The sequence below is a fragment of the Plecotus auritus genome (genome assembly GCF_963455305.1).
Source record: "Plecotus auritus genome assembly, chromosome: 1".
Taxonomy (NCBI): domain Eukaryota; kingdom Metazoa; phylum Chordata; class Mammalia; order Chiroptera; family Vespertilionidae; genus Plecotus; species Plecotus auritus.
The window spans coordinates 217,053,337-217,077,594 of record NC_137770.1 but is presented as its reverse complement, the minus strand read 5'-3'; the positions used below and the strand labels follow the sequence as shown (position 1 = coordinate 217,077,594).

Below are 24,258 nucleotides of genomic sequence, written 5' to 3'. Positions count from 1 at the left end.
TGTACTACAGTGTGAAATTTTTATGTAACCACTAAAAAAAAAAAAAAAAAAAAGCTTCCCATTATGATTCCTTCTGCTACTTTTGTGCGTAGGAAGATTTTTCCTACCCAAAGATGAGATAAGTACTAGCCAATATTTTGTGGCATTCTCATGATTATAATGAACTCTTTAATCTACCTGCAATTTGATTTGGTATATGGTGTGTGACAAGGCTCTAAATGAACTGTCCTCCAAACAGCGTATTTCCTGAGTGCTGTGTTCCCGTCTCCCCTGTTACTCATTCTCTGGGTGGGCCAGGGTAAAAGTGCTGTGTTCCCGTCTCCCCTGTTACTCATTCTCTGGGTGGGCCAGGGTAAAAGGCGGGAGTCCGTTGAGGAAACCAAGTAGCCCAAGCGGTTCACCAACATCACCACACCTGGAGAATGAGCTGTTTCCTAAGCCCCAGGTTTTCTCCTAAATGGTGAAGGGGATCAGAACGTAGAGGGGAGGCAGGAGCATCTGCTTTCTTCGCATTCACAATAGCCACATCAGCAGGAGAGAAACAGGCCTGCCGTCCCCAAGAAGCCCTCAGGGGTGCCTGTTAGGTGATCCTGCTGATTCACAAACCACGTCCAACCTCACCCATGGAACAAGACACCTCCCACATCCCTCTTCAGACCTGGAGAGAGGCTAGCTGGATGAGTTGGTCTGCCTGTAATTACTGCGTATTTAATTGGATTGTGGATTTTAATATCATCAACACGGGGAGGGGACAGATAGGAGAGGTGCCCGCAGCGCTAGGCTTCTGCTCAGCCTCTCCGTTTGTGCTCCCAGTTTATCTCACCCTCTGGCTGGGCAGCGCCTCCTCCTTATCGTGTCTGTTTCTCCACACGTCTCCCTGGATATACTCACGTATGAAAGCAGCCTGGATAGTGTTAGTGTGTCTCATTGTATATCTGAATATGTTTCTTTGCTTTCATGAGTCTAAGTGAAAACATATTTCGGTTATTTTCTGGGCTTAGTGTTTTGGAAAACATGAGGTGTGTTATTTTCCCATATGCCTGCCGAAGCACTGTCCTCTTAGAAATTCTGGTCTATTGGAGAAGAAATAAATTGGTGATTAAGAATGCAATGTGTTGTGAATTTAGTCTTATTTTTCACATTCTCTGTCATTTTCAGGAGATTTGGGGTGGAGAAAATATAATCACCTGGGCTCAGTCCACTTCTGAGAAATGGAAGCCACCCAATCCCCTCTGGTATCAGAAGAGGAGTAGGAACAAGTCCCCAAGAGGAAAAACTCGCTCTGGGATTTTAGCTCCTGGCAGACTAACCCCTGATCCTTGGCTTTCACTGTATGATCATTCCCCACAGCCAGAGGCCTCACAAAGGGCTCGGTCTCCGGTCTTCAGGGCATGCTGAGCGGGCCTTCCCTTTGTAGGTGGGTGCATCTAGTGGCGACCTACGGTGGTTGTCTCCATCCCCAAGAACTCAGAATTTGATTTGTTGGGGAATAACATCTGTCTGAAGCAGAGAATCTCATCACTTTATTTCTCTTCAGTCCTTTAATCCCAATGCCAGAGTTATACTCATCATAAATCTGTGACCACTGAAATATCCTCTTCCCATCTGCCAATAACTTCCAAAACACGCATTTTTTCTACAGAGCCTCTTCTAAGCTGCGCTCTTCTTTAAGGACACATCACTATTCACGTGCAGCCGTGGATTGCGGGTTTGGTGGAGGAAGCAGAGACTTCCCTGGGCCTCTTGCATGTAAAAGTCAACCTAGTAGGATCTCTCCCAGGGTTCTGCTGTGAGAATCAAAAGAATTAATGCATCTCACTCATTTGTGGATAATAAAGAACATTATAAACTGATGAACAAAACTAAATACAGAGGCAGAGAAGCATCGAAAGACTGTCAAACTACTGGTAGTGTTGGGGGCCGGGGCGGGGTAAGAGATCAACCGAAGAGCTTGTATGCATGCATATAAGCATAACCAATGGAGGAAAGACACTGGGGGTGAGGGCATGTGTGGGGGCGGGGGAGGGTAGAGGAGGCCGGGGGGTGGGGGGGGGGAAGGTCAATGGGGAAAAAAAGGAGACATATGTACTACTATTTGTAATACTATAAACAATAAAATAAAATAAAAGAATGCGCTCGCATTTGCATAAGACCTGGCGCAAAACCCATCAGCAGGATTACTTCAAGTCTGAATATTAAAATATTATTTTACTAGTGAAATTGTCTGCAAAATAAAGCCAGATAGGGAGTGTGTTTTCCCACAGAGAACACTCCTATGTCAGGCCGCTCTCCTGCTGTCAGGGTGCAGGCTATTAGCACAGCGTATATGGTTTATGTGCTGCACAGATAAGCTTTTTTTCGCTCTTTCCCTGTGTGCCTGGGTCTCCAGATTTCATTATCACAGAGGCAGAGCACATCAGAGAACCTGATCAGCAGCCAGGCACGGTTTTTCCTTCTGCTTGTCCTTTGTCAGGTCTTTGTTCCGCCCCTGGCTAGCAGAACCACTTACTGGTGATTAAAAGGAGGGACTCGGCGGCGAGGCGGGGCCTGCGGGGCGCGGGGGCGCAGCGATTGGGTTCGCCCTCGGGGGCTGCGCTCCGAGTGCCCGCCCGCGGGCGTCGGCCACACCGGAGCCAAAGCCCGACCCGCCGCACCCGACGCCGCGGAGACGTCAGAGGCGCACAGCCGAGGCTTGCAAACGGACCGACGGACCGACGGACCGACGGACTGCAGCGGCGACCGAAGGACGGAGAGCACCGCGCGCGGCTGCAGGGAACAGACATCCACAGCGCGGGCTGGACCAACCTGCCGGCTCCGACGACAGCGCCATGTACGACGGCGACAACACCAGCCTGCTCCTCGCCCCGTCCTCTCTGCAGCCGGACAACTACACGCTGCCGCCCAACGCCCGCAGCCTGAGCCCGGGCCCCGACTTCCCCGTCGCCCCCGCCTCCAGCGCCGCCCCCAGCCCCAGTCCCGGGCTCAGCCTCGGGCCGAGTCCCAGCGTCGGTTTCAGCCCCGGCCCCTCTCCTACCCCGGAGCCCACGACCGGCGGCTTTGCCGGCGGCGCGGTCAGCGCGAGCGCTTCCCCGTTCCCTCGGCCCTGGGTCCCCCACGAGCCCGCGTTCTGGGACACGCCGCTGAGCCACGGGCTGAACGTGTTCGTGGGCGCCGCCCTGTGCATCACCATGCTGGGCCTGGGCTGCACCGTGGACGTGAACCACTTCGGCGCGCACGTCCGGCGGCCGGTGGGCGCGCTGCTGGCCGCGCTCTGCCAGTTCGGCCTCCTGCCGCTGCTGGCCTTCCTGCTGGCGCTCATCTGCTCGCTGGACGAGGTGGCCGCCGTGGCGGTGCTCCTGTGCGGCTGCTGCCCCGGCGGGAACCTCTCCAACCTCATGTCCCTGCTGGTGGACGGCGACATGAACCTCAGGTACGGAGCTGTGTCCCTTAGGCAGCGTTCCCATCCCACCAACCGCGTCTAAGCGCAGGGTCCAGCCCAAGGACAGGACGGGAGGCGGTGAGACTGAGGCATGGAGCGGGGACGAGAAGGTGGAGGAAGATGTGGAAGTCAAGGCAGAGGTGTTGTGGGGGGGGAGAGCTAGACAGGGACAAGCTGAGCGGAGCGTCTTGGGGTCTCCTCCGCGGCGTCCTCCCGGTCCTCCCAGAGGGCTGGGCTGTCAGCGCAGTCTTGGCCGCTGGAAGACAAAGAGAACTGGGAAGCCTGAGGCCAGGACTCCCCGGAGATGCACAACAAAATAGGGCGATTGGTCCCAGTTAGGAGTAATCTCATATAGAGAACAACGTAAACGAGTTCAATCCAACAAGCAGTATTCAGCCGCTTTCCGGTGTCTAATGGGGTGTTTGAAGGCTTAGAAAAGATGTTCCTTGCCCTCAGAATCATCCAGACTATAGCCAGCTTCGTGGGCTGCACAGAGCCTGGGCCGCAGTGCTGAGGGCTTTTATTTCCCCCGGTTCACGTTTCAGTTGGACTTGGACATGCAGCTCTCTTGGCACTCACCTGGGATGAATGAAGTAGGTTCTCCCCAGATCTCAAGCTGGGAGATAGCAGTCTCGCCCTTTCCCTTCGACCTCGACCTCGTGTTCAAGATAGAGGGTTGCTCATGTGCAAGACGGGCCCTTTGGCTCGCAGCCCATCCTGACTTCCGTTCTGTCCGTGTTCTGCAGCATCATCATGACCATCTCCTCCACGCTCCTGGCCCTGGCCCTGATGCCCCTGTGTCTATGGATCTACAGCCGGGCCTGGATCAACACGCCCCTGGTGCAGCTGCTGCCCCTCGGGGCAGTCACCCTGACTCTCTGCAGCACTCTCATCCCCATCGGGCTGGGCGTCTTCATTCGCTACAAATACAACCGGGTGGCTGACTACATTGTGAAGGTGAGCTCACTCCTCCTTTCCATACTTGGTAGACGCAGAGTCCTTGGTCCTGAGCGGGTGGAAATGCTAGGAAGTCTGGGAAAGAGGGGTGAGGAAGTAAAGGATTCGGCAGGCCTGGCATGGATACACTTTTTTAAAAAAAGTTTATGCCCAAAGGTAACTTTCACCTTTTTGAATTTCAGAAATTATAGCTTTAAGACACAGATCAATTAAAAACATTACAAGAGAACTCAGTACTCCTAGGAGGAAACAGATCATGTGGGAAATGGATGGCAGTGCATAAAATGGAAACATTTTCCATTAACCACTCATGTGTTACAAAACAAGGAGGTAAAATGAAATTATTTTAATAGAATTTGTACAGTACTGAAGAATGCATTACTAATAGAATTTGTACTGTATTTTAGAAATGTGTTACTCTGTGTTTTAAAGGTGGAACTCTTATTCTGAGAAACTCTGTAGACAGTTGCTTTAAAATGTTTTATTAATTTTCTAAAAATAAGTTGATACTAATAAGACCAAACGTAATTTAAAAATTACATCATGGCAATATAATAGAATGCACAAAATATGAACTTTAAAGCACAAAATAAAATTAGGTCATGGGCCGAAACCGGTTTGGCTCACTGGATAGAGCGTCGGCCTGTAGACTGAAAGGTCCCGGGTTCGATTCCGGTCAAGGGCATGTACCTTGGTTGCAGGCACATTCTCAGTGGGAGGTGTGCAGGAGGCAGCTGATCGATGTTTCTCTCTCATCGATGTTTCTAACTCTCTATCCCTCTCCTTTCCTCTCTGTGAAATATCAATAAAATATATTTTTAAAAAAAATTAGGTCATGGATAAATAATACAGACTATATTGCCATTAATAAATTTGTGTTTTTCTCCTTCCTCATTGCAATTCTTCATGATTTCTAAAGGTAGTGAAAGCATGGGGATTTCTACTATTTTATGCAGTATTTCCAATACTGCTTTTAAAAAAACCTGATCCTTTTTGTAGCAGGAGAGATTTTATAATAGGTGACTGGAGGAAATATTTACATATTTCTAGATTAAGCTTTCTTTGAAAACTGAAACAGTAGTAAATAAGAGTAAATAACAAACAGCATTCCCATTTTAGGAGGTTGGTACCATACAGAACTAGTCATTGTAAAATGCACATGCAAATTCCTTCAGAGAGAGAAAATGAGTCTCTCCAATGTTTTAATTTATGTTTAATAAGACATCTTTTGTGTTTTACTTATATTAATTTATTTTCTAAAGTAATCTGAGAGTTAATAATTGTTTTGATATTGCTAACAATTCTCAGAGGTAGAAAGTATTTTGAAGGTGAGAAATATCACAACTTGATTTCAGACATTGCAATAGCCTGTTACCTCATGTGTAAAAGCAGCACTAATTTCTTATGGAAAAGATAGGGTCCTGTTCAGGGAAAGTAATGTCCATTTGTCCACTCTGTTCATCAGACCGACCACACCTGTGTATTGGGCTCCCTTCTAACTGCTCTGTTAGTGAGAGGCACATTCACGAATTCAGCGTGTGCTCGGAACAGTGAAAACTCCAAAACAGAGTTACACGATGGAGGCTGGAAGCCTGGAGACAGTGCTGGAGAAGAGTAGCCGTCCCCGGGTAACCGTGTGCAGACTTCTGAATGTGTTTGCAGGTGGAGTGGTTGCTTCTGAGGGCCTGTCCATGACAATGGCTTGTGGTTATAGAATGCAGATGGTCACTAGATCACTAGACATAAGAACAGGCCTCCAGACCATTAGAGCTGTGCCACGTGGGTTTGGAGGCCTCCGGCCCAGCAATCTGCCCTTCTTCAGGAATACTCTGTCAAGCACTTGACCGCAAAGATCTCCATTTTGTGTGGGAGGTCAGACTAGATGGGTCTTTTCTTCCAAGTGCCTGCAAGTCCCTTGCCTGAATTCCCCTTCAACTGTCTTTTTTTTTTTTATGGCTTGTTTACCCATTTTCTATCTCTAGGTTTCCCTGTGGTCTCTGCTAGTGACACTGGTGATCCTTTTCATAATGACCGGCACTATGTTAGGACCGGAACTGCTGGCGAGTATTCCTGCAACTGTTTACATGATAGCGATTTTTATGCCTCTAGCAGGCTATGCCTCAGGCTACGGCTTAGCCACGCTCTTCCGTCTCCCACCCAACTGCAAGAGGACTGTCTGCCTGGAAACGGGCAGCCAGAACGTGCAGCTCTGCACCGCCATTCTCAAGCTGGCCTTCCCACCACGGCTCATAGGGAGCATGTACATGTTTCCCTTGCTCTACGCCCTTTTCCAGTCTGCAGAAGCGGGGATTTTTGTGCTAATATATAAAATGTATGGAAGTGAAATACTGCACAAGCAAGATCCTCTAGATGAAGATGAAGACACAGATATTTCTTATAAGAAACTGAAAGAAGAGGAGATGGCAGACACCACCTATGGCACAGTGAACGCAGAGAGCTTAATGATGGTGGAAACCACTCAGACTGCCCTCTGAGCATGGAGACACAAGGAACACCTGTCTCGCTGAAGTTTTACTTCGTATTTATCGTTTGTGGTAGTGTCTATGGTTTACCTAAAGGATAACAATTGGTTCACAATACCATACTTGTAACAGTTTTGAACTTCCCGCTGTAAGGCCGCCTTGGTATATTCACCAAGCGTGTTCACCAATTACAAGTCAGTGTCGTATTACAACTTGCACCTGGGACTGCACACGCACGTGAAGCCTGAACAAGTGAAGTGTGTGCTCTTTGGTTTCAACCATTGACCAATTTCTATGACTGTTTCAAAGATGTAACTCTCAGAAAACGGGGTTTGGGAAATGTAGAATTTTGGTGCACTATCTTATATGAGTAAAAACAAGCTATATTTGTAAAGTATCATTGAGTTTAATGTAATTGTAAAAAAGAAAGTGTGCTAGCTTAACTTATGAATACTTGACAATGTTGAAATTTGACCTGTATTTAGAAAAATTCCCAAACAGGTCAATTAAAAAATGCCATATAGTATTTTAGTGTCAAACCTGTTTCAAATCAGAAAAAAATACATTAACATATTTGATTACTTGATCTGATAACTCTTGGTAATGAACAGACATTTTTCTGGTGGACAGAGTACATTTTTTTTCAATTGGGGACTGATTTGGCCTAATACATTTGTTAACCCTCCCCCCCAATCAATTTACTTCTTGGAGAGATGATTAGATTAGGAAATTTGTAGAACTACTCTCTACCCCAAAGAATAGTCATGAGTACCTCGAGGCCCACATTTGAGGTGGGGCGTGTGCGGGGGTGGGAGCACGAGTCCCAGGAGATGACAATTAGCCTGGACATGGGTGACCTAGAGCGCTTCCCACACTTAATGAAAGGCTTCATAAGGCAGACTTCTCGGAGCAGCCCTGAGATAATGGAATAACCTATAACCTGAGATCAGAGGTAACCCAACCAAGCCTTCCCGTTGGCTCACTGGCCAGAGGCAGGCAGCCTCGCCTCGGCTCCCCGCGTGCGGACCCTGAGGACAATCAAGGGATGGGGACCACCTGGCTCAGCGCATCCAGGTGAGAGTTCTCTTCGCCTGGGCAAGTTCACTTAGAAACCAGTGCCGCATGGCAAAGAAAGCCTCCTTCCAGAACATCTAACGACCCTTTCACAGGGGTCGCCCAAGACCATCGGAAAACACAGATATTTACATTATGATTCATAACAGTAGCAAAATTACAGTTATGAAGTAGCAACGAAAATTTTATGGTTGGGGGTCACCACAACATGAGGAACTGTATTGAAGGGTCGCGGCATTAGGAAGGCTGAGAACCACTGATCTAAGGGTATCTGTGCGGACCTCCGGGGGGCGGGGATGCGGAGGCCGGGCGTGGCGGGAAGGCGCGGCGGTGGGGCGGGCTCCGGGACGCCCCCGCAAGGCCGCCTATTTAGGGCGCGGCGGCTGGCGGGAGCGGCTGGGGCTGCGCGCATGGCTTCCCTGGGGGACGAGGCGCTGGACGGCTACATGTACCCCGCGTGCGCCGCGTACCCGTACCCCTACCTCTACCCGCCTGCCGCCAGGGGCAAGGGCCTGGCGGGCGGGGGCGGCTGGCGGCCGCGCGCCGGGGACCACCCTCCCGCCTCGGCCGGGGCGGCCCCGCCGTCCTTCCCGGGCTACGGGCAGCTGATGGCCGCCGAGTATTTCGACAGCTTCCAGCGGGCACAGCTCATGGCTCTCCTGTCGCAGGTGGGCCCCGGCCTGGCTCCGCGGCCCCGCCGGGCAGGCAGCCGGGACGCGGCGGTGCAGGTGAACCCGCGCCGCGACGCGTCGGTGCAGTGCTCGCTCGGGCGGCGCACGCTGCCGCGCAGGCCCCGCGACGCCGGCGCCCCGGCCTCCGGCCCCGAGGACGCGGCGGGCGGCCCCGCCTCCCCGCAGCCGGCGCGCCCGGGTCCCGAGCCGGGCAGCCCCCCGAGCGGCGGCCCGCGCCTCCCGCGCTTCCCGCGCTCCGTCGCCGTGTACTCGCCCGTGGTCTCGCGCCGGGTCACCACCTTCCTGGAAGGCGCCGAGGCCGCGGCGCCGGCTGGAGAGAGAGGGCCGCCCCCTCCGAGGCCCCGCGGCCCTGAGCAGGGAGAGCGGGCGGCGAGGACGGCGCCCGAGCGGCCGCAGGCCCAGGAGGAGGAGGAGGAGGAGGAGGCAGAAGTGCGCGCGAGCTGGGAGCCGTCGGCGGACGCGCCAGGGCTGCCGTCGCGGGAGGCCCGGGGAGGCGAGGCCGCCCCGCGGAGCGCGTCCGGGAGCCCGGAGCAGCCGCCGCCGGTGGGGGGCGCCCAGGACGGCGAGGGCGAGAGGTCGTCGCCGCAGAGCCCGGAGCCGGGCAAGGAGCGCCTGCGCTTCCAGGTGAGGCCCGAGTCGGCGGGACGGACGGGGGCGCGGGGACCCCGGGGTGCGTCTCCTCCTGGTTCTGCTCCGGGCGCGTGAAGGCGCCAGGCTTTCCTAGGCGCGGGGACGTCGGGGCCCTTTCCGCAGCCGCTGGCAGCAGCAGGCGCCATCCTCCTCCAAGAGTAAAACTAATTGTAGCCTGATTGTGATTGAAAATGCCAGCACCGAGGCTGGTGAGGGAGACGCCCTTTAAACGTTCGTATTCTGGGCGTATTTGCTGTCTAAACGCCGATGGTGAGCACGCCGTCCGGTGTGGACGACCTAGGTGGGTACTGGGAGGGGCATCAGAAGGTGGGCTTGCTGGCGGGAGAGCTGATTCCCAAGGATCCCACCCACTTTTCTCAATTTAGTGGCAAAAGCCACAACAGTCGACTACTGGGGTGCTGTTCACCTTGCCCCTGATTCTTGCTGGGTTTTCCAAAGCTTCCGGTGTAGTACCTCCCTTAGGGTGTTTCCTTGCTCCTAAAAAGCACATCCACTCAGAAACATAACGGTGCGGAAGCATTTGGGCTGTTGTGTGTGGCAGGCCAGGAGGGCCAGTTCCCACCCCAAAGGTCTGGAGTCCACTGAGGACAGCTGTAACCCAGGGAAGTAGGAAGGCATGGTAGGTACAAGAGGCCACCAGGGCTGTTGGAGCAGGGAGGGGTGGGGAGGAGAGGAGGAGTGAATCGAAAATTTATACACAGGCTATCTGCCATCTTTTTTTAAAAAAAATTTATTTCAGAGAGGAAGGGAAATGGAGAGAGAGACAGAAACATCAGTGATGAGAGAGGACCATTGATCGGTTGCCTCCTGTACACCCCCTTACTAGGGACTGCAACCTGGGCATGTGCCCTGTCTGGGAATCGAACCGTGACCTAGTTCATAGACTCTCAACCACTGAGCCACGCCGCCTGGGCACTGTGTGGCATCTTCATTCCTAACCTTCCCGGACTTCAGTTTGCTCACCGAGTGCTCTCCCACTTTGAAAGGCCTGACTACAAAGACTTGTTTGCAACTGGTTTCTCCCTGGGAGGGAAGACAGCTTAAGAGTAAGGCAATGGTACTTCTGTTCATATTACACATGAGCTATGGCTTACCCACCATTTGGATTCCTACTCTGCTGTTGGGGGCATTGAACTAGCAGCCTAGAGAACTTCCTCTTGGGTGAACACCTGGAAGTACTTGAAGATTCGGAGTCTAACTCCCGTTCTTTAGCGCAACCACCCAGGACTGTGTTCTAAAATCACTATCCAACCAGAGGCCTCCCAAAAGGATCCCGAGGTGCAGAGAACCCTGGATGTTTGGCTTTTCCCTTGCCTGTCTGAGGGAAAACACTGACTCAGTGCTGTCAATTAATTTGCTTTATGAACCCAGTTAACCTGGCACATAAACTGTCTCGGGCCCATGTTTGCATATCTGTTCAATTAGGCCATTCGCTCACCTCATTCCTTCCTAATTCGAACCTGACCCTACTTTCCTCCACCATGTGAATGAAGCTGCCGATTTTAATATGACATAGATCCTCAGCTTCTGAAATGAAGGATAACAATTCGATACCATGTTGGTTAAAACTCTGGTGTCCTTTTGTTCAGTTCCTGGAGCAGAAATACGGCTATTATCACTGTAAGGACTGCAACATCCGATGGGAGAGCGCCTATGTGTGGTGTGTGCAGGGCACCAACAAGGTAAGCACCCCCACAACTGGCATCTTTGGGACAGGGGCGTCCAGAGGGGTTTGCTTCACGTTTTCTCTCTCTCGTCACAGGTTTACTTTAAGCAGTTCTGCAGAACTTGTCAGAAGTCTTACAACCCTTACCGAGTGGAGGCCATCACCTGTCAGGTAAGCCAAATGCTTGCATTTTTGTCTGAACTGGGTAGTGGTAGAGGGTTTGGTGTAGTTTGTTGAATATAGTTCCTAAAGGAGGGAGGCTAGGTTCCCAGTGACCTCCAGGTTTTGACAGCTTTTTGGCAGGAGTTCGGAATAATATTCAACTGGTAAACAGGCCTCAGTGTCAGTTCCCTTCTGCCCTTGCAGACCTCGGTCATGGTAACCTCTTTAGAGACCAGTACTTCACTTGCAATATGGAAGAACGTTTGCCTCACCTACTGCTCAGTCTAATGTCAGAGAAAGCAAACTGAAAAAATAGGATACTGTTCTGCTAACGTGGGGTGGGAAAGGTTCCTGCTTGGCCCAGATGCTGCTGCTTTTTTTTTTTTTTTTTTTTTTTTACCAGCCACCTTTTATGAGGTGTTACATTACAATTTGAAAGGACTCAGAGGTGTTGGGCAAAGGTCATGGTCAGAAATGTGGAGTCCACACTAGGCCCTCTTCGGTGGTACTTGCCTCGTCACTCATGTTTTAGTTCCTTATAAGAACGGCAGTAGTTGAAAACCCCATAAGCTGCCAGCACCATAGAAACCCCAGCAACGCCCCCTTTCTTCACATCGATGTACTTGTAATACCTGTGGTAACCTCTTTGAAATGCTCCAGCAATGCCTTTAGGGGTGAAATCCCACATCGGTATCCAGCTTGGCAGCTCCCCTATTTTGACTTCCATCAGTCTCTTCTCCTTCAGTGGCACGACTGATGCCATCTTGGAGTCCGGGTGTCCACTCTCCCAGATGCTTCTTAATAAGCACATACCCAAGTTAAAGCATTTAGTATAAGCATGGGATTTTTTTAAAAAATGGACTTCAGCCCTAACCGGTTTGGCTCAGTGGATAGCGCATCGGCCTGCGGAGTCAAGGGTCCCAGGTCCGATTCCGGTCAAGGGCATGTACCTTGGTTGCGGGCACATCCCCAGTGGGGGGTGTGCAGGAGGCAGCTGATAGATGTTTCTCTCTCATCGATGTTTCTAACTCTCTATCCCTCTCCCTTCCTCTCTGTAAAAAAATAAAATGTATTTTTTTAAAAATTGACTTCAGAGAGGGAGAGAGAGAAACATTATTATGAGAGAGAATCATTGATCAGCTGCCTCCTGCACACACACCGCCCCCACCTCCCCCCTTATTGGGGATTGAGCATGTGCCCTGACTGGGAATTGAACTGTGACCTCCTGGTTCTTAGGTTGATGCTCAACCACTGACCCACACTGGCCGAGCTAAGCATGGGGTTTTAAAGTTCAGTCTCGCCGGAGAGCTTGCAAAAGGAGAATCATTTGTTTGAAAGTAAATCTAAGTCCCCCAGAAGTGTGGCAAACTGTTTAGACTCACTGAGGTCATGGCAGAGTCGGGTCAGGCTCTGAAGGAGGATGTCTTAACCACACTGCTGGGGGCCCAGCAGCTGCTGCTTGGCCTTCTGCCTCCGTGTGAGGTCACTTGCAGTGGGTTGGGGTGGGGAGGCCAGGCCACTGATGCCAGGCCTGAGCCATGGCTTGCTACTAGGCACTAGCCTCCCATATTAGCTTTCCTTGTTTTGCAATACTTCTACTTTTATTTAAAAGTTCTCTTGTTTTTCATCTCCTCACCCCAGCTTGCTTATTCTCCACCCTTCAAGTGCAGGAAAAGACTTCCTGTAAGAAAATTGTTTCAAAAGAAACAATTCCAAACTAAATCCTCTGTAACATGGGACCACGACAAATGGTTAAGCATCCTCTCTCTATTCATAACCCTGTCCTTGCTAGAAAGGATTCAGGCAAGATCAGCACAGGGCCTTGCTTAGAGGGCATTCAAGTAGCATTTGGACGAGGAAAAAACATTTGAAGTTCTAGGAAGTCACCCAGGGTCTACCTTCTGAACGTGCTTCTCATTTGATTTTTCAGAGTTGTAAACAGACTAGATGCTCCTGCTCAATAAAACTTCGCCATATTGACCCTAAACGGCCCCATCGACAAGATTTGTGTGGGAGATGCAAAGGCAAACGCCTGTCCTGTGACAGCACTTTCAGCTTCAAATATATCATTTAAATGAACGTAAAAACCAGCCCTTCCGACTGTGCTGGTGGAGCAGACAAGCGAGCTGTGCGTGCCCCTTCCTTTTGCCTCCTCCTTGTGCAAGGCTGTGTTTCTTGACAAAGCCTTTAAATAAAAGTATTGCAAAACAGTTGCATAAAATCGTGTCTTTTAAAATAAAGTTTTAGGAAAGCTTGTCCTGGGCTAACAGACTGGGCCTATCATGTTTATTATTTGTTCTCTAGAGGCCCGATGCACAAAATTCATGCAGGGGCTTGGACCTGGCAGCCCTGGCTTTGCTGGGAAGGTCATTTGGCTGTCTGGTCTAATTAGCATATTACAATTTATTATTATAGACTAGAGGCCCGAAGCACGAAGATTCGTGCAAGAATGGGCCTTCCTTCCCCTGGCTGCTGGCACCGCCTTCGCTCCGGCTCGGCGCCACGCCTTCCCGCCTTCCCACACTGCCCAGAGGCCTGGAGTGGCTGGGGTGGTGCAGAACGCCTGGGTCGTCACCATGGCGATGACGCAAGCGTCCCGCCCTGCCCCCGGCCACTCAGCGCCTGTGTATGCAAATTAACCCACCATCTTTGTTGGGTTAATTTGCATACTCCTGATTGGCTGGTGGGCATCGAGAAGGTATGGGCAATTCACATGTTACTCTTTTATTAGTGTAGATTGCATAGGGAGCAGCCAGGCTCTGAGGCATATTCATCACTGGAGAAAAATACAAGAGGGCTCATAGATGTGAGATTTACTGCTTCATGTGCGTGTGTAGGGCTGAAGCTTCTAAGCAAGACATGAATAAAGAGAAGCCAATAGCCATTGAATAAACATGCTTCTGAAGGAGGTGGAGGCAGAGCCATCCTGATGTATGGGGCAATTTGGGGTAACGCTGAGTGGCTGGCTAGCTGTGGGTGGAACTTCAGTGCATCCTGGCGACCTCAGTCTAGTAGGCAAACTCCGGGGGTAGCGGGGGAGAGGCATGCTGTGACAAAACTGCGTTATGAATCATCAGTCTCACAGTTGGGGCTTGGGACAGGGTTGCTAAAGGCAGCTTAAGATGTTAAATGAACTCATTAAATGGACTTCACGTTTATAATGAGGCCTCCTAAGTATAGATTTTTTCAAGTGAGTTGACAAAGACAGCTTTAGCCTTTGTCTTTATTGCTGTTCTGTAACTGAAAGTGTTTCTGCCACCTCTCACCTAAGGATTCTAACTGCACCCCAGTCCCAGGAAAACACAAGGTCCAAGGAGGCCCCGTTAAAGAGCTCTGGGGTGGGGGCGGGGGGCGGCACTTCAGTTCGTGGCAGGGGATTCTAATGCCAACGGAATTGAGGGCTATTGACTTAAAGATTACAGATGCCACATGATAGGAACCAGGTGCTAATTGTGCCTCTTTCCAATTTTCTAACCCGTTTAAGTTAACCCAGTGGTCGGCAAACTCATTAGTCAACAGAGTGGCAAACCGTGGCTTGCGAGCTGCATGTGGCTCTTGAGCCGCAGTTTGCCGACCACTGAGTTAACCCTTACTACCTTAGAGGTGCCATAAAAGCAAGCCTGCTAACATCTGGGATGCTTGTATGTGGACAGACAATAAAAACCTAAAATGAGTTTGAGGTCTCTAGAGGCCTTAGAGCGATGGGAAAGGCCCTCTGCATCCACACGGACTTAGGAAGGTGGCTCGTGAGAATGCAGATCCCCAGGCTTCTGCCCCCACGGCATCGCTAAAGCAGCATTTAACAAGCGCCCCAGGTGTTGCTTATGGAATTGGAGAAAACCAGCAGTTGAGTCAGCTTTGCACTTACTATGCAAAAACATGGGTGAGGCCTCTGCCCTTACCGAGTTCCTAATGTAGGGGTAGAGGGCCATTCATTTTTGCATTAAAATGTAAAATAGAAGTTCTGCCATGGTAATGAATAGGGGATTGGACTTGGGCAGATTAGGGAGGGCTTGCTTTAAAAATGACACTTCGGCTGGAGTTTGGTTGAGCTGAATTAGGTAAAGGGAGGAAGGGAAAACCTCCCAGATTAAGCTAACATGTGCCCAGTGGTGGGAAACCCAGGTGGCCTGTGGCAGAAGGCTGGACGGGAACGGGTATGACAGTCGGTGAGACTGGCAGGCCCAGACGGGGAATACTTCTTTCACTTTGCTCAGGTACCTGTCATCGGTGAGAATCTACCGAAAGGTTTTAAAGCTACGGTGGGACAGTGACACATTCACCTTTAAAAAGAAATCACTCTGGCTGTACAATGCATGTCTATAAATCAGTAAGGCAAAGATCAGATAAAATGATCTTTGGGGGTGGGGTGTCAGAGGAATGAGTGACAAGAACCCTAGGTGTTGAAGGTGCTGTTTCATTCTGACACCTGTTACTGATTTGAGGGTAGGAATAGGACACTCACTTGACTCATCCGGCATGCGTACGGTGTACAGTATGCTCTCAAGCATTTGCTGAATGAATGAGGGAAGAGTAGAAAGATACCTGCTTTGGGTCCTGAGAGAAATTCATCGGCTATTAACGTGGGTAGTTACATTTTTCTAATAGAGCAGCTAATCCTATTTTACAGGTGAGGAAAGCAAGGATCAAACTATGTTTTACTTCGTGGGGATTCAGACATTGAATCAAGTGGCACAAAACATCATTTTCATGAGTTACAGTGATGCCCGGCTGGTGTGATTCAGTGGTTGAATGTCAACCTAGGAGGTCATGGTTCGATTCCCAGGCAGGGCACATGCCGGGATTGCAGGCTCGATCCCCAGTAGGGGGTGTGCAGGAGGCAGCCGATCAATGATGTTTCTCTCTCTTCCCCTTCCTCTTTCTGAAATTAAAAAAAATTTTTTTAAAGTTACATTGATAACATTCCAGCAATGAGAAGGTGATATTGATCTGAATGTATACAATTAGAAATTTATGTGAATTTTTTGAGCGAGAGGCTAGAAGGAAATACTCCAGATTACTGTGATCTGTAGGTGTCCAGAAATTGATTGTAATTTTCTTCACATTTCCTACATTTGCTAAAGCAACAGTGTATTACTTTGAAAAAAAATTTTAAAGTCATAAAACACAATTATATTGATTCTGGCATCTTCTTTCCTCCCGTTGAGGTTATGCTGGTGTGGCGTCTGAGCAGTTCTCACAGACCCGAAGCAGGGAGACTTGGTGAGTCTGTTCCAAGAGATGCCTAACTATTTTCTAAATTTTAGGTTGTAACCCAACGGGTTATTTTACGTCACCTACAGTAGGAAATACTTTCTGCATTGTGTAAAAACCCTTGGCCTTCTATTTTCGAAGTAGTGTGAGGGAACATCCAGATCTCTTCTGTTGTTATTATATAAACTATTTTGAAAATGGTTTTCTCACTTCAATTCCATAAGTTAAACAGTTTCTAAGTTAAACATTTGATATAGTTTGTCAATAAGTGCATAGTTTGGATTTAGAGGATCAGCGGCAAAGAAGTACAGGTGTGAGGAAAACCCTTTGGCAGAAGGACAATCCTAATGAATGTACATTTGCATCTTGATTTCTGCAGGTGTGTTAATTTTCATTACATTATTAATAGACGTAGTTACATATAAATAAACATGAAAGAAAATTTCAACCGTTTGCAAGGTTTGATTTGGGTAATCAACTAATTTTGGTTGTTAATCCTCACCTGAGGGTATTTTTTTCCATTGATTTTTAGAGAGTGGAAGGGAGGGGGAGAGACATGTAGGTTGCCTCCCGCATGCACCCCGATGGGGGCCAGGGAGCAAGCCTGCAACTGAGGTACGTGCCCGTGACTGGAGTCAAACCCGCAGCCCTTCACTCTGAGGGCTGACGCTCTAACCACTGTGAGCAAACCAGCATGGCAGGTAATCAACTAATTTTGTTCTCCCCCTTTTACGGAAAATTATGTTGAATAATGAAGATAATTTGTAAAGTTTCTAAAGGATGCACACTAAAATCATTCATCTTTTCTTAAAATACAACACAAACCAACAACTACAATGCCTTTTATTTTAACAAAAAGGATAGAAGGAAGGTGAGGAAAAATAGGGGATGGTAAGATAGGATGTAAAATGGGGTGTCTCTCTGGACACCAGCCCTCTCTTCCCTGCCCCACACCCAAATGTTACTAAATAATTTAAAGGAGACCATTTACAGTACCAGGACACCATCAAAATAATTGGTTTTATCAGGGTCAAAAAATACAGTGATTATGGATGTGCCGTGACCAGTTAGGGAGTTTTTCAGGTAACATTTAACTATAGTCAGCAGTCCAACAGGGTGCACCGTGCCTTCAGTTAATGCACTTGAGCATAATTACATTTCTGGCAGCGTCCACACCCCCAAGAAAAGGCAAAGCTAAGCAGTTCATTCCTACATTCTAAACCCTGGAACCCCAGAGCCCAGTTTAAAAGAAAAGTCACAGTGGATAAGAGATGCATATAAAAAATACAAGGGTGTTCCTTTCAAACCAGAGGAATTGTGGGACTACATTCATTTCTTTTACAAAATGCTATTTAAAAAAGGACAGAGAATCCAGTTCATGTTATGCTACAGGCTTAGACAGTGGCTAAGTATATTGCATGTTTTGGTAGTTGGTCTTCAGGCTTCCTCTCATTTCCCCCTATAACCCCAGGTTCCTTTAGGGTGAAACATTTGAGTCCCGAATAAACATATAAAAATGCATTTGCATCTCTCTTCTTGAATTCTGCAGACTTCAGAGCCTGCAAGTCATATAGTCTATCATCAATGACCACAATTTTTTCTTTAGCTTTGTACACCTATTCTTGTAGAACAGTGCATTGCACAAATGTACAAGAAAAATACTGGTTTTAATCTATACAGTTTCTATAATTATGGAGTAAAATAAGTTAACTTTTCTAATGAGAATAGCTGACTGGCAGCATACATCTTTATTTTACATTTTAAAGTCTCTGCAGGCATCTACTTTGGTTAGTTATCAACAATCATAACATAAGCACTGATCAGAGAACTGAGCAGCATTCCAATAACGTTAACAGATATATTATTTCTTTTTGAAATACTGGGAGAGCCCAGTTTTAAAATATTATTAAAACGTTCTAACATTTACACACTATGAAGCGTTAGATCTAATAAAATAAAATTTCTTCAAAAATAATCTTGCAGTGCTCTTTCAGGCATGCTCTGAGATGTTATCACCAAACACCCATACCTTGAAAATATGACTATCACGTATTCACACACCCCAGCTCACACACACACAATTCCTTATACAGACTGAAAAACAAAACACCCACACCCTGATCCCACATATCGAAAAGTCAATGGTTTTTGCAAATAAGTTTCTGCGTATATCTATCCGACTGGATGTTCTTCATGTAGATAATTAAGCATCAATTGTAGGTGATGCTTGTGACTGCTAGGAATCCAAGCAGCGTTGCAGGCCTTCAGCTAAAACAAACCAGCCTCATTTCACCTGCTTTCCAATGTCTCCATATAAGAGGCCATTATTGCAAACGTTTACAATGGGTTTCTCCAGAAAGCCATGTATGTACTTGTATGCATCACTTTTAGCCCTTTTCCGTTCACATAGGTTAAGTAATTTAAAAATCCCTTCTTTGTAGTTATGGTGGGAGGTATTGGCAGCTGTTAAACAATTAGTTTTTTTTCTTCTTCTTCAGATCTTTGATTTTGACATTAGTTACACTGTGGTTGTGGGTGCTGCCAGAAAAAGTTATCAATGAATTGCAAGGGTTCATAAAAGGTGCTTGTTAATATTCTTAATAATCTTCAGTTTAGTTTCTTTCCTAAATCCATGAAGTTTCTCAGAATCCAGTGCTCACCAAATTTCCAATTGGTTTGGCCTGTGCTAGTAGTTGGTATGATTGCACCATGCGTAGAGACTCTCTTATTTCTAGATTGAGTTCCATCAGTTTGTAGTTGGCTTCTGACATGTCCAGGTCAGAGCCTATAACTGCAAAGCTTCCTGTCTGGCCCAGCGTCTGGTGATGGAAATATATGTGTAACAGCGTCTGCACAGGGTCCTCTTCACAGCTGCCGAAGATGTCATTGGGCCAGAGAGATCTGAAAGTAACACACAGTGCTTTTAAGTTCTGAGACCCCACCGGCAGTTATTAAGGTTAATAACTACATTTTAACACCCAAGACGACCATTTCATTGTGCATCACCAGGCATCCTATCTAATAAAGAGGTGATATGCAAATTGACCATCACTCCAACACACAAGATGGCCACCCCCATGTGGGCACAAGATGGCTGTCACAAGATGGCCAGCAGGGGAGGGAAGTTGGGGGCAACCAGGCCGGCAGGAAGAGGGCAGTTAGGGGTGACCAGGCCAGCAGGGGAGGGAAGTTGGGGGTGACCAGGCTGGCAAGGGAGGGAAGTTGGGGGTGACTGGGCCAGCAGGGGAGGGCAGTTGGGGGTGACCAGGCCTGCAGGGGAGGACAGTTTGGGGCAATCAGGCTGGTAGGGGAGCAGTTAGGGGGTGATCAGGCTGGCAGGCAGAAGCAGTTAGAGCAGCCATGGGCAAACTACGGCCCGCGGGCCGGATCCGGCTGTTCTATCCGGTTCTCTTGCTCTCCCCTCTGCTCCTTTACTTTGAATTTATATTAGTTCACACAAACACTCCATCTATGCTTTTGTTCCGGCCCTCCGGTCCAGTTTAAGAACCCATTGTGGCCCTCGAATCAAAAAGTTTGCCCACCCCTGGGTTAGAGGCAATCAGGCAGGCGAGTGGTTGGGAGCCAGCAGTCCTGGATTGTGAGAGGGATGTCCGACTGCCTGTTTAGGCCCGATCCCAGATTGGAGAGGGTGCGGGCTGGGCTGAGGGACACATCCCCTGTGCACGAATTTTGTGCACTGGGCCTCTAGTGTTTTAATATTTGAGCAAAAAGATTACTGAATTTATCACTGAGAGTGAACAAAATCATGTTTGCCTTACACAAAGATCTGCTATTGAATCATCAAAATGAAAACCAAAACCCAATCACTGTAAACTCCCAGTCTAATAAAGCAGTGATTTTCAGCAGCTGTGCCACATGAGTTTTTAAAGCATGCAGTACCTGACTATTTAGTTAGGGGGACTGACCTCTTTTCCCTTAGATCAGGGGTCCTCAAACTTTTTAAACGGGGGGCCAGTTCACTGTCCCTCAGACGGTTGGAGGGCCGGACTATAGTTTAAAAAAAAAAAACTATGAACAAATTCCTATGCGCACTGCGGGCCCGGGACGAGTCGGCTGCTAAGCAGGACAGGCAGTGGCACCCGGCGGGCCGGATAAATGTCCTCGGCAGGCCGCATGTGGCCCGCGGGCTGTAGTTTGAGGACCCCTGCCTTATTGTCAAATAAAATTTTAAAAATGACAACAGCTAATAAAAATAGCCACTTAGTGTAAATGAATCAAATTTATATAATTTTTTATCAGATCAGCAAAAAATGTATTTTTTTTGTGTGCCCCAGAATTTTAGCAATTAGTTTGTGTGCCATGAGATGAAAAAGGTTGAAAATCGCTGGTATAAAAGCATCTCCTTAAAATTCGTTCACATTTTACCTGAAAGCTTTGACTTGTGCTACAGCTGATATAAATTCCTTATTTTTCAAAGTTTCAATTAAGGAGTGAATGGCAGTTTCTATAGTAGTTTGTGCAGCTTTGGAAATGTCGGTTTCTTCACTTTCAGAAGCGGACTCGGCTTCTCTGAGGATACTTTCCAGCTGGGCCAGTTCCTCGGACATGTTGATGACCTAAAAGTAAACACACCTTAAAGGGATCTACTGTATATTCATCAACAAAACGAGCATTTAATTGGCAGCGATAAAGATGTTCAAATGTTAAACTTACTACTTAAGGGCAGGTAAGTTCTCTGTTGAGTAGGGATGAGTAATTTTAGCCACCCAATAGCAGTCTTTTAAATACCCTGGAGAAAGTAACAGGTTGGCCCTGGCTGGGTGGCTCAGTTGGTTAGAGCTATGCCAAGGTTGTGGGTTCCATCCTGGTCCGGGCACATACGAGAAGCAAGCAATGAATGCATAAATGAGTGGAACAAAAAATGCAATGTCTTTCTCTCCCCATCCCCTTCCTCTCTAAAATCAATAAAATTTAAAAAAAAAATAGGTTGTAATAAGTGTAATAAATGTTACATTGTAATAAGTAAAGCAAGTTGTAACTAATGTTTATATTGGTTTTAACATGTGATCTATACTTCCTCTTGGATAGTAAAAATACATTTACTGTTAGAAAGGATCATGAACCTTTTTTGACAGTAAAGTCTTTATATTTTAAAAGGTTATTTACCCAGTGTATTTTATTTTTATATATAGTTTTATTTCAGAGAGGAAGGGAGAGATATGGAAACATCAGTGATGAGACAGAATCAGTGATCAGCTGTCTTCCGCACAGCCCCTACCAGGGATCGAGCCTGCAACCCAGGCATGTGCCCTGACCAGGCATCGAACCATGATCTCCTCGTTCATAGGTCAGTGCTCAACCACTGAGCCACACTGGCTGGGCAGCCCAATGTATTTTATATAAACCAGTGTGTGTGTATACATCCTTTTACATTTAACCATTTAAAAATATTAAATCATTTCCCCAGTGATGGTTTAGGATCAGTGGTTGAAAATGGGGGAAAAAAAAGACTAAAGTCACTACCTCTGAATCTATTCATTACATGCTTATTCTTGTGTGCATTACTAAACTACAAAATAATATAAGGATAGGTGTTAGGGGGTTTCATAATATAATGTCTTTATGGGATTGATGTGCTTTACCAGACTTTTTTTTTTTTTTTTTTAAATATATATTTTATTGATTTTTTACAGAGAGGAAGGGAGAGGGATAGAGAGTCAGAAACATCGATGAGAGAGAAACATCGATCAGCTGCCTCCTGCACACCTCCCACTGGAGATGTGCCCGCAACCAAGGTACATGCCCCTGACCGGAATCGAACCCGGGACCCTTCAGTCCGCAGGCCGACGCTCCATCCACTGAGCCAAACCGGTTTCGGCTTTACCAGACTTTTGATTACAGATGATCTATTGCTGCTACTGTGACCTTTAAGGTCATGAATCTTTTAAGACTGCTGGGTATCTACTGCCTCATTTACTAATAGGTCCGGAAATAGCATATCATTTCAAAAAACAATTCTGATAAGAAATGATTCACTATGTGTGACTTTGGACTTAAGCTCTCCTACAAGGGATATATATATATATATATATGCATGTGTACATTTTAACTTTCTAGAATCAGTTAATTGATGCCTAGTATAATTAAATATTTACCTCTGCTTCATTTTTTATTGCATTTACTTGGTTGATAAGTTTACAGTAGGCTTGGAACAGAAGTAGTAATTGAAAATGCAATTTGTATAACCTTCGGCAGAGCTCCAGTTCCTAGAAATAAATAACATTGAATTACAATTTAGGTGTGATTTTCCATAAATGACTAGACCACATATTTCCAATAAATTTGTAAAATAGCTGTTAAAATTGTCCTGGCATTTATTTTTCTGCAGTAAGCAAGTTAATACAGTATGAAGCTGATGAAAGATGCTTTGAAGACTGATTAAGGGTATTGTTGGTTACATAATTCATTTTTAGTGTGAAGCATTTTCACATTAGAATTTTAAAGCAGACAATATATAGGATGCTTTAAAAAGGATTCACTGTTACTTAAAACTTTAAATTCATAATTCAAATGCATATGCTTTTGCCGCATCAAGATACATATATCTCACTATATTTAGCAATCAGTGCTTGTTAAAGCAGAGTAAAACTGGGTGATCGCTTAGCTAAAAATGAATTCATTTTTCTAAAAAAACACACTGTAATCTCATTGATATGAGACAATGAAATTAACATTTGCACTTTGAATTTCAAAATGAAGAAATTTAAAAGGAGATGTTAGTTGTAAATGTATGAGAAGGCAAGTGCTAGTTGTACATATTGATTATAAAATCACATTTTTATTGGATCATGTTTCATAGATTAGGGCTATGCAAACCTGAAGCACACACTACTTTTAAAGTAGCAGTCCATGACAAAACATTGCTAGGTCACAAATGGACAAATGGCAAATGAAAACCAATTTGTCTGACATGGATAAGTAGTCTATAAATTAAGACAGGTCACTTACTGCTAGAATTTCCATTTGCTAAGCAAGAAGGTGATCGGGTCACAAAAATACAAAGGAAGAAAAAGACCAAGAATTAGTGTAAGATCATTTTAACTAGGGTCACAGATGTCCCAGGCAAACGGAAGAACATTTAATTACACCCCAAAGAAAAATTTATGATGCTATTTCCAGAATAAAACTCTTTAGACATTTACTGTAGCAATCCAGGGTGTATTTTAACACTTTGCCAAATAAAAAATTATATTTAGGCTACAGTTTATTTCTGTGTAACAGTTATGAAGAAAATCCAACTAATGTGATTTTGAGAAATCTGGCTATTATAAGTGGTCTTTATCTAAATCTTTATAGCTTTCAAAAAAAAATGCCAAGTGTCATAAAATTTTCTTAGTAAAGGAGAAAATTTCTCATTAGGAAATAAGCAGATTACTGTTCTCAGAAAGAAGGTGGCTTATAATCTTACATAATACTTACCCACGAGAAGATTATCTTTGGTGTGGCTCATTCTAGGCTTCCTACCTTTCACTGTCTAATTAGGTCCTATGTTGCCAGAATTGGTGCCGAGTCAGAAGGTAAAATAGCGAAAGCAGATGTGTGTTTTAAATTGCATTCCAATATAATTTAGTAAACTTCAGAAACTCAAACCTACTAGGTTTGAATCAAATAAGATAATGTATGTAAAATACATACTTAAAAACTATCACATTAAAACATCTACAGAAACTCAGACCTACTCATTAACGGAGAAAAATGATTTCTATTTAAAATAGCAATTGCCATAATGTAAGTCCTGCTTCTAAAAGTCCCCTTTGAAGCCTGCTTTTCTAAGTAGTTTCCTCAGAAGAACTACTTATATAACATTTATTCCTTTCAATTTAGAAAGGATTTGCTAAGCAAAGCTGAACTTTTAGCTCCCTACTGCTTACCATAAATTACTTAGGCGGCCATTCTGTG

The 24,258-nt window shown here is 46.6% G+C and overlaps 4 protein-coding genes across 8 annotated transcripts in view; 2 read left to right on the top strand and 2 right to left on the bottom strand.

The window, feature by feature from the left end:
• Positions 1-2,653: 2,653 nt before the first annotated feature.
• Positions 2,654-7,471, top strand: SLC10A4 (solute carrier family 10 member 4). Its single transcript, XM_080663063.1, has 3 exons — positions 2,654-3,430; positions 4,186-4,396; positions 6,379-7,471. The coding sequence occupies exons 1-3, from the start codon at positions 2,829-2,831 to the stop codon at positions 6,889-6,891; spliced, it is 1,326 nt and encodes a 441-aa protein (XP_080519189.1). The 5' UTR covers positions 2,654-2,828; the 3' UTR covers positions 6,892-7,471.
• An 892-nt stretch (positions 7,472-8,363) lies between these two features.
• On the top strand, positions 8,364-13,198 carry ZAR1 (zygote arrest 1; the record flags this gene model as incomplete). The annotated part of the gene is made up of 4 exons (XM_080674009.1): positions 8,364-9,269; positions 10,886-10,978; positions 11,059-11,133; positions 13,055-13,198. 4 exons carry the CDS (start codon positions 8,364-8,366, stop codon positions 13,196-13,198), a joined length of 1,218 nt encoding a protein of 405 aa, XP_080530135.1.
• LOC308251037 (ATP synthase subunit f, mitochondrial-like) lies at positions 11,642-11,887 on the bottom strand (the record flags this gene model as incomplete). The annotated part of the gene is made up of 1 exon (XM_080674021.1): positions 11,642-11,887. The coding sequence occupies one exon, from the start codon at positions 11,885-11,887 to the stop codon at positions 11,642-11,644; it is 246 nt and encodes an 81-aa protein (XP_080530147.1).
• A 3,967-nt stretch (positions 13,199-17,165) lies between the features above and the next one.
• FRYL (FRY like transcription coactivator) overlaps positions 17,166-24,258 on the bottom strand; it is a 262,703-nt gene continuing 255,610 nt past the window's right edge. For 4 of the 5 annotated variants that reach the window (XM_080646343.1, XM_080646344.1, XM_080646340.1 and 1 more), the window contains 4 exons: positions 23,308-23,325; positions 22,455-22,565; positions 20,725-20,915; positions 17,166-19,239 (listed from right to left, as the gene is read on the bottom strand). In XM_080646343.1, coding sequence (XP_080502469.1) covers positions 18,981-19,239; positions 20,725-20,915; positions 22,455-22,565; positions 23,308-23,325 — 579 coding nt within the window. In that variant the 3' untranslated portion in view covers positions 17,166-18,980. The remainder of the gene's footprint in view (positions 19,240-20,724; positions 20,916-22,454; positions 22,566-23,307; positions 23,326-24,258) is intronic. The other variant, XM_080646342.1, reaches the window with a different exon arrangement.